General features: G+C 40.3%; 1 protein-coding gene across 1 annotated transcript in view; it reads right to left on the reverse strand.

The window, feature by feature from the left end:
- Positions 1 to 10,385, reverse strand: part of AFF3 (AF4/FMR2 family, member 3) — a gene marked incomplete at its 5' end in the record, with an annotated part of 35,254 nt that overhangs the window by 20,133 nt on the left and 4,736 nt on the right. Inside the window, 2 exons of the mRNA XM_010010708.1 lie at positions 6,379 to 6,506; positions 9,027 to 9,228. Coding sequence (XP_010009010.1) covers positions 6,379 to 6,506; positions 9,027 to 9,228 — 330 coding nt within the window. The remainder of the gene's footprint in view (positions 1 to 6,378; positions 6,507 to 9,026; positions 9,229 to 10,385) is intronic.

Below are 10,385 nucleotides of genomic sequence, written 5' to 3' on the forward strand. Positions count from 1 at the left end.
TAGATGAATAGTACAGGTACCTAGAGAGGGAGCTACTGTTGCAAAAAATAGCTGCAAAATTAAAGCCTGCCACCTAATTCAAATGAAATGGAGGATAAAATAAGTGGGGATTCCTATTTTGGCAAACATGCAAAATCCTGCAGACTAACCATGCCAATGCAGTGAAAATACAAGAGACCATGAGAAAGAGTCAAAGTGCACTACAAATTCCTGGGCATGACCTAGATTCATGACTTAAAAGATACCCATGTGAAATCAATATCTAGGATAAAACATGCAAGGGCAAAGTGTACAAGCAAAGAGAGAGGAATGAAAGAAGTGTTAACAATAGGTACTTGAGCTCCTGTATTAAAAGCTGAGGGAGAAAACATTACATCCTCATAGATAAACTAGTTGTGTCTCTTTCCATGCATGCTAAATAGATATTCTGAAATCAACTAATTTCAGTTGAAGGTGGGGTGAAAGCCTTTACAGTCAGACCTAGGGAGACACGACAGGACCACAGCAGCCCAGATCTATATTGTTTTAAAATACCATGGAACCACGCCTTGAATTCTCAAGAGGCAGCTGAAAACCAATGGCAGAAACATCTTTCTGGGAGAGGGAATTATATGGCAGCCAGCTCCAATATTCCCAGCTCTGATGAGTGAGAAGCCGAGGTGTGGGTGAAACTGGTGAGTGGCAGTACCTGTGAAACCTCAGTCAATGAATGGGGTATCTCCACTGAAAGGAACTGGTGATCCTGAAACAAAGACTCTATCCAGGGCTCCTGCCCTTCAATGCCTGTCTAAGAAACTTCAGTAATCATAGGATCTGAAAGAAATCACAGTCAGGCACTAGAAGACCAGAAAAGCATCTGACAGGGATTTTGGGAATTCATAGTCCTCATGTGCATTAAGTTATCATGGCCCCACATTTGCTAGCATGATTCATTATAACTGAAGATGAAAATATTCTTTATATGTTGAAGGAATGATCAGCAAAGCTTCCAGGTTTCCTTGGAGGATCACAGCCTTTGCCCCCTAAGGCTATTACAGTGAGCCTTCTAGTCCAAAAGGGACACTTCTGGATAATTTTATTGTAGAAAATGGACTTGAAGCACATTCTTCAAATATATGTAAAGGTATTTTCCACTGCCACAAGGACAGCAAAGCTGATTTAGGAATTAAGCTGCAAACAAGAGTCATTAGAATATCTCTTACGCCCCATACGTGTGAATCCTGGCATCGAGGGTGATGAAAACCCACCTTGCTCTGTGACACAGCACAAGAAGACAAACCCCGAGTTACACTGGAATGGACTTTTAGCTCTTTGAGGAGAAACAAATGTTTGACACCAAAACTGAGGAAAATAAGCTCTGTCAAGAACCAGAGGTATGGTAGAATGGTAAACACCATGCGGGTTTAGATGAGACTTCCTCATATTCAGGATGAGACCTAGACTTGTCAAAGAGCTGTAGTGTTTGGAGGATACTCATTACCTGCTGTAGGCATCTGCTCATTGCTCACCAGCTGCAGAGGTGAGGAAAGACTGGGGGAGCCTGTTGTCTCTGATCTGAGAGATTCACCTCTGCTGTTGGGCCCTGGAGGAGAGTTTGCCAAGACTGATTATAAGACCCTTGTCCTGCTCACTGTTATGATTCATTGTGGACTAAAGATATTTTCTAGTCAAGCTGTAGAGTAAGGAAAAGGCACACCAAAATCAATTGATGCAAACAAATCCTCTTTCCTGAGTGGCAAAATTATCAGAGGCTATTTCAGATCTGAGTCTGTCAATAAAACCATTACTTGGCTGTCTGTGCAAGTGAAATAAGCAGGGCAAGGCTACCAGCTCTATAGTTTGATCATCCATGCTGTTTAATTGCAAATCTCCCTGGCACAGTTTTGAGCTTGGTCCCAGATAATGCCTGGGCACACAGCACATGCCAGGGACTATTCTCAGCGGGCAGTCAGTGTTCCTTGTTGTGGGGAGTGAAGACAGTTACATCATATAACGTAAGTGCTGGACCACTTACCCATAGGAACAGAGAAGAGGCATGGATGTAGCTTGCAAGTTTAAATGAGGACCACAGCTCTGGCTTTCCTTTGACCACAGGGACTAGTGGCTGTAAATCCTTTGCACTGTGAGAATCTCCTGCTATACCTGATTAAGCATCTATTTCCCACCAGACCAAGCTCTCATAAAACGTCCCTAAAAAGAAAGGGGGTAGGTGGTCTTGCAGAGAACAGGAAGTTTAATTATCGAATTATGGGAGGCAGTGTCTGCTCATAGCCGAATGTTATTTTCTCATGGGCAATGTACACATGAGAAAGGAAGGGAAGGCAAGGAAGGGAAGGAGAGGAAGAACGTGATGGTCAAATGAAGTCTTGAAATCCCCCAATGCTGATAATCTGGGAGCATTCCAAAGTAAGCACATGAATTTGTGAGAAACTTAGCGTAGTAGATGTTGGTCTATCTCATTAGTGATCTTTAGATTGCTGATGAGAAGAAAGAGGAGCCGAGTGCTCCTGAGGATGTGCTCAGCACTAGAGAAGTCTCTCTAAATATTTCAGAAGACTAGGAATCCTTGAAGCATTTTGAACAATGCAAAGTGAGATGACTTCCAGATGTTGCATGGGAGGCACAATCCAAGAGCACTTTTTCCTTTCCACTCTGAGGCAGAAGAATGAGGAAGGGAAGACTGAAAATGAGAGACTCTGGGCTCAAGCCAAATAAAAGAGATATGCTAAGAAGTTATCTCTAAGAGCTGTATACATAACACTTTTGCAGGTTGACTGTTTTCTGGGTATCTGGTTTACTGGTTGACAAACAAACAAGGAATTCTACCTCGCATCAGGACATTTCCTGTGGACAATGTAAAGCTGGTGGGTGTGCGTAGCCCCTAAATCCATAAAGGTGAACAAACATTCAACAAAATATGAATTTAAAAAAAAAAAAAAGCTGAGAAAGAAAAACCACACCCCAAGTTTGAAGCACAATGCAAGTGAGAAAATAATCTGAGGAACATGTTCCGATTTAGCCATAAGGAAAGCTGGGAAGCTGGGTACACTCTGCTCCTCTCGATATCCACACATGCAGCATTTTGAGCAGGGTGTGGGACTGTGCCCTTGGGCACCCACAGCACGTCTGTGCTTATCACTTCAAGGACAACAGACTTTGTTCCTAAATGCAGTTATTGGAAATTCTATCATTCAGTGAAATTACAGCAAGACTGAATTTGGCTTGAAGCATTATTATGTAGCCTTGAAAATGTTCTCCTCATAGAGTCAGAAATGGCCTAAAATCCAGGAATTCTTGTTAAGAATTAACACTGGAAACAGCATTGATGTCACTTACACATGTGCCATGCTGGGTACCTGGAAGTACATTTAGAGCAGGCAGTAAACAATGGCAAACAAGGGGAAGTAGAATTTTGCCTGCCTTTTAAATCTATATTTACGTCTATATTGCGATGTACCTGTATACAGCACTCTGCAAATCAAGATACACTTTTATTGACCTACTTGTGTTCCAGTTTATTGCTAGTGACAGCTGTTGTCAATGATCTGGAGAAAATAAATTGAGAATAAAGCAAGGAGACACTGATTGGTCAAAAAAATAGTTATTGTTTTAAACCAAATATAAGGGATTTAGTGTCTTAAAAACTTTAGAGTCTGATTAAAATGAAGAGTCTAAAGCCGTATCTGGATTACAGTAATTCAGAACTTCATGGATTATGAGATGAAACACTTCATAGGCATCATTTTGGACAAGCTGCCATTAGGATTACTACATCATTTTAGACCTACTGTATTGCATTTCTTCAAATCCTCTGCTGTGGTACTACAGGAATTTGAAAGACATTGGCTGCCATGTTTAATTCGATCCTTCTAACATGCGAGTCAAATTGGTTGACATTTAACATTTGCAGCCAGTCTAATCTGCTACATTTCAGTGACTTCTCTGCACAGTAATTTCAGAATCAAGGTCTACAATAGCTGGTATTCTGGTGGTGTTTCACAGATACAGGTTGTGGATAAGAATTGTAGTACATGAAAATCTCTCTCCTCTAGTTAGCACAATAGGCATTTAACTATTTCTATTTTTTTACGGGCAAATTAAGACACATTTGATTCTGTGTTTTATCTTATTTGGCTTTTTAGATTGCTTTTTTTAATGGGCCACAGGTTCCTTGGGGACATTCTACATGGAAGGCACCATACATGAACGATTTAATTGTATCTCTCTCTGAAAAGGTGAAACAGTTTTCTTGAACATGTCTGCCAGAGAAATCACATGTATCACTAATGGAGGAAGCAAGTGATAGAAGACTCTAAGGCAATAGAGACAGTGAAAAAAGCAGTTTTCCTATGACAGTATTCCACGGGAAAAAACGAAACAAACCAGTCCCCCCATTTTTGTTGGCATCTTAAAGGAAAATCAGAGGAAGATACAGTAGTTCTGTTGTAGCTGTTTCTGACCGATTTTTTTCTAATCCAAACAGATGAGCATGTCGTACAATTTTTACTTTTATCAGGCACACTGATACCTTTCTGGTTTGTATGTATATGTTTAAACTGCAGAAAAATAGAACAGTTGAAAGTAAATCACAGATGATAAAGTATTTTAGGAGATATGAAGAGTTAGGTAGTACTTCTAAACGGTTTCAAATTTCCTCAATGGATATTGCTGAATACATGTACCAGAAGAGTTTAAAACATGGAGGGAGGTGGAGAAGGAGGGAAAATAAGAATATATACATGGGAGAGAGTTTTCTCAAAAAGGGACAGAAAAACTGATAACATTTATTCAACTTGCATCTCCTTTTCACTGCCATGAATACACAGAGAAATTAATCTCACCAACCTTTTTTTGACATACAAAACAGTTACATCCTTTTGAAGTCTATGGGAATTATTTTATACCTTATACTAGGAAACTTGGATTCTCTATATGAGAGGCTGCTGTCCCTCAGGTTGTCCCTGGGACCAGGTAGGTGGTGGTATTATTATTATTATTATTATTACGATATCCCAGAAAATTATTATTATTATGGTATCTGGTAGAAAGCAGTTGCTGAGGAAACAAAGCTGTTATCTCGGGTTTCCCTTTGGTATAAAAGAGGTAGACATGTTGTGGGTCGAAAGGCATGTCAAGGTCACACAGCTTATGGAGCTCCAGGAAGTCTGAGGCATAGCTTGAAAAGAACCTCTTCTACACTAGGCAGAAAAAAATCAGTATTTTCAGGCCAGAACATTACCAGTCAAAAAGAATCTAGGATTTCAACTTTCAGTTTCACCTTTATACCTTATCTAAATAATACCACATCCTAAATGACCTTGGGAAACAAACCAGCAATTTTAATTTCCCAAAAAGAAAAATGAAAGAATTACAAGCTTAAATTATTTTCAGAGGAGAAGAGCAGGGGATGTTTGAAGGATGTAGTGGAGGTCGGGAGGGCCAGGTATCCCTTCAGGTACTCATGCTAACCACTGATGTTTCCTACTCTCCCTGCCTTTGTGCTACCTTTCTCTGAGCAGCAGTAGCAACGACAGCAGCAGCTGTCAAGGTTCAGGGATGCAAGGCTCCCATATGTCCTCTCCCCCTGCTCCAAATGGTGCACAAGAAGGGTGCCCCTCTCAGCCCACCTCAATACGGTTCTGCATATATTAACAGTCTGATGTGTGCATAGTTAATGCCAGAGCCCTGAGGGTACTAATAAAGCCTTAATGTCTCTGACCTGCCTCATGTGGGGCATCCCCCCTCTGCCCATGGGCTAAAGAAATCCATTTAAGCTCAGGTCTGTGCCTTCACTCCCTGTCCAACTCATTGTAAATGGGCCTGTCTTCGGCCCTTTCACAATCATACTTGTGCCTGCCCATGGTCCCCACTGATCTGTACCCTGACCTGAGCACTGTCTTCCTGGCTAGACCTCAAACCTGCCTTGTCACTATGCATGCCTGGCAGTCACTGGGCTGTGCCTGACCCTCATGGGACCTCATCCTGACCTGACCTTGCATCTGCCTCACTGTGGACTTGCCTTAGGATCTAGGTGCTTGGCTGAAGTTGATTCCACTCTTGGGCCTGCCCTGCTCACCTTGCTTGGGTTGTGGGACTGGAACCCTGGCTGGCAGTCTGCCCTGACAGCCATGTTCTGCTCCTTGGCTCCTGGGTCCCTGTTCTTTAGGGAGCAGCCAGTCCTCACTGCTCCCTGACGATTAGAAGCCTAATTTATGATGAAAAATGAGTTTACATAGTATGTCTCATTCATTTCTCAGAGTACACTATTACTATAACACTTCTGGCCATGTCTCAGTTCCTGTTGGGCAAAATGTATTTTTCTCTCTTTAGACGCAACAAATGACATTGTTTTCTTTTTTAAAAGTCATCTGTACTTACATATCATCAAAGGTAAGCTTTGTCCTTCTGCAGTCCCTGGGCGTGCTGGACAGAGGTGACCAAGACTCTGTTTGAGACTGTGGCTTATTGCAGAGAAGAGCATTTTCTGAATTGTTGTGAATTGCTTTCTAGACAACAAACAGCAGAGAAGACATTGAGAAACTGGCTACTAACTTCAAAAAAGCAACTAATAAGCCACAGAGCATCTTTGCATTGTGTTTTAAATTGGCAGTTAGTTTTCCTACTATTTCAGCAGGGAGTATGTACAACATCAGTCTTGTCACTGATAGCCACAAATTCACAGATATTGCTCAGAGCACTTTGCAAAGGGCTTGAGTTTCAATGTGATATACAGAAGAAATAGAGCAGAACTATTTGTAACTATCAAAACACTCTGAAACACAGTAAGTGAAATTATTAAAGAATAGCTCTGTTGTGACCATTTAGAAGATCAAGTTATATGTCTAGTCTTCAGCTTCCAAACTGGCATTGTACCTTTCCCTGGGAGACCAAGGCTCACTTGTTTGACTTGTTTCATGTTGCACTGCTGATATGCCAATGCTGTATGAATTTGTAGCCCATGGTCCCAGTTTCTTTCTGCTTTGGGTCCCTGATCAGCTTGAAAGACCACTGCCCTGTGCCAAGCAGATCAGGTCTTTTGGTAGAGTCTCACACATTTCCTCAGCTGCAGCCCTGTTTTGCACATGGCCTCATGAACCCTTTGTCCTACCAAATGACCTGCTGTGTGGGTTACTAGACACTGGTACAGTGCAGACCAGAGGGCCCCAGGTTGTTTTTGGTTGATAAACACTCAGAAAACACCATGTGACAGTCAGAAATGCAATAGGGAAATGTACAAAAAGGCCACTCCCTGGCTTGTGGCCTCTGACAGAAATTCCAAAGACAACTTGGGCATGCCAGCTAGGTGTCAGAGGGGAAGACGGGCTCAAACAAAGCTAACTTTAACATTTATAGTTCATGAGCTCTCATCTTCTATATGTCACATCCAAATTCAGCAGGTTAAAGTTTTCAGATGAATAGCCAGATACGTAAGAATTTTATTGCAAAGGTTGTTAAAATGTTGATCAAATGGTGCATTGCTAGGGTATGCAGAAAATCTCAGTGAAATGCATTTGTAAAGGGTGTGGATCATAAAGCAATCACCCTTTACTTTTGATTTCCAGCACATTTGCCTGTGAAGGAATTTGAAGTGTTTCAAGATACTCAGTGAAGACTCACATCATTATAATTCTGAATGCATTATAAACCTCTAAACTTATGTTTTAGAAGCTAAATGTTTAAAAACGTACATTTAATCCATAAAAAATATACTAACGACTACAATATGTTAAAATGCTTTTTATTGGAGTATTTTAATGTAATTAATTTTAATTCCATTTACCAAAAGCATCTATGAGATATTCTTGAAACACGTATTTTATGATAACTTGTTTTTTAGAAAGTGTCCAAACTTAAGATTACAATTGCTACTTCCTCCTCCACCCTCAAAAAATAAATATATTTAAGTATATATACTTAAAATATACTGTGGGGCCAGTTATCCCCACAGCAAAAGTGGCTGGAAGAGACCACTCCTGCAACTCAGGTAGTTTGTTTTCCTGTAAGTTGCTTAGGCACCAATACTTAGGCTTTTGAAGCCTCTTATGTACCAAATAACAAATACAACAAATAGATACAGGATAAAATATATAAATGGCTTTTGTAGCAAGGACAGGATCATGGGCTTTTCTAGCAGCAGCAGAAAGCCTTAATGGCTTGACTAGATGCTCCAGCAGTGGACATCAACACGATGGTACCCAAATTGCTCCTTCTAGGTATTTCACACAAAGCAGAATAGCTTCAAGGGAGAACGTGACAATATTCTGCCCTTAAAATTCTACTGGCAGTGTCTCATAGGCTGGAGGGGAGGGTATGATTTTGAGAGATGAGAGCGAGATGTGAATTCTCTCAATCAGAAGAGCTAACAGGCTCTTTGCTCCAGCATCCTAATTACAGAACCTATGTATAAATGGGGGCAGCATCTACCCCTTTCCCTCTCTTCTCTGAAGGCAGTGGCTACCAAGCAGTGTAGTAACATCATCTTATCTGAAAAAACTCTCTGGACACATTTAGTGTATGCAAGACTCTCTGATAATAATCTGAATACTTGGGCTCTGACAGAGCCGAGTTGTGAGGGTGCTGCTAAGCTGTTCACCAGTGTCAAGTGTAAGCAGAAGTGTCTGAGAAAGCTGGTTGTAAGATGTAGTAACTTGTCTGCAGGCACGCTCACGTTTAGGAGTGGCTGAGTAGAGGCCTTATAACAGTAGGGGCCTTGTGCACCAAACTTTTGGATGTAGAGGACTTGCATCATGCCCAAGCAATACTCTGGAGACCTAAAGCCATTTGTTTTGGATCATTAACTTTCACCTTTTGTTTATGTAGCCTTTGTTATTTGCCTGCTTTGCAGCCTGCCCTCTTTCTTTTCTTCCGTGCCTTGCTCAACTTGAAACCAGGAAAACTGAACTTATGATACAACATTCATTATTCCATTTTTTTTGCATAACATTCTGCAAAACTATCGCAGACTGCAATACAAAGTGAAAAATATACAGCTAGGCTTTATATTGAGAACAACAGAATAAACTTACATTGAAGTCTCCAGGATGTGGCTGCGACTGGATTTCACTCTTATGTTTTTTGCTGGAGGAGATGGAAGGTAATAGACTGCTGCCATTAGGTCTGCTGGAGGAAGTTAAATCATCGTTGGAGTATTTGTGTTTTGATGCATCGGAGAGGGGAGAGACGGGTGACCGAAGCATTTTCTCATTTTTATTTATTGGTATTGCCAAGCTGGAAATGGAAATTACAGTAATGGAGTGTCACAAAGCTGGCTTTGAGAAAGGTAAATGTTTTATATATTACCAAAACTTTGAATTTAAAACCTGCTGGCAGGATAAAGTCTATTGGTATCTGGAAACAAGCTTACAGTATTGGGACCAAGAGTTCATTTACAAATTTGTATCATGTTTCTCCTCTTTCCCTTCAAGGCAAATTGTAATTCTGGAGTTAATATAAAGTCTGTATCAGAGTACTTGAAAAAAAAAACCCACAACAGAGATAAATGGCCACTTGCTCACCATTTCTTAAGGGATAGCTGGAGATGAAGATTAGGCTCTGAAGTTTAAGTTCAGGTTATGGAGTCCTATTTCACCATTACAGGTGACAATTTATAAGCCATGGCAATAAAACCATATGTGAACAAAAACAGGAAATGTGTTTAAAGATGACTGGCTTGTCTTTGTGCTCAATGTCCAGTCTTTGGTAGCACTGTTTATACTAATCTAATACAGATTTTGAAGACAAAGAAAGATAGGCTGGTAGTGCAGACAAAAGGAAACATATGCGAACAGTAGACAGAGAAATGTGAACTGCTCTGTCTTCTAAAGTAGAAAGCTGTAACACAGTATTTTCAACTTTCATTTATTTGGGAGAAGCTTTGGATGAGAAGTCAGAAAGACTGTAAAAATATGCCCAGAAATAAACTTCAGATGCACTAATTTGAAGAAAATATTTAGCTGAAAATGTTAAAGCAACACACAGAAATAAAAGCTTTTCTTTAAGGAGACAGTTTGCATTAAGACTAAACTTGTGATTAAGGTCAGACAGACTATTTTAACACAATCCCTTTCCCTGTCACATTCCCCTTTATTCAGCCCATTACGTTTTATGGACAATTCTCACTTCTTTATAGTTACTGTATCAGACAATATACACTTAATGGAATCACAAAAAAAGAATATGGTGCAAACTATACTTCATTTCTGCACATAGTTTCAGGGAACTAAGCTAATTAAATATGCTCTTATCATACATTTGTCCATTTATCTCGCAAGTCTTTAAAACTAGCTGTGAAAGAGGCCGTGAATTGTAATTCAGAACCTTTCCTGTTTCCTACAGTGTAGTACCTTGAAAACATGATGTGAACTATTTGGCTTTTAATGATCAAT

Source organism: Nestor notabilis, unplaced genomic scaffold (genome assembly GCF_000696875.1).
Source record: "Nestor notabilis isolate BGI_N333 unplaced genomic scaffold, ASM69687v1 scaffold7843, whole genome shotgun sequence".
Lineage (NCBI taxonomy): Eukaryota > Metazoa > Chordata > Aves > Psittaciformes > Psittacidae > Nestor > Nestor notabilis.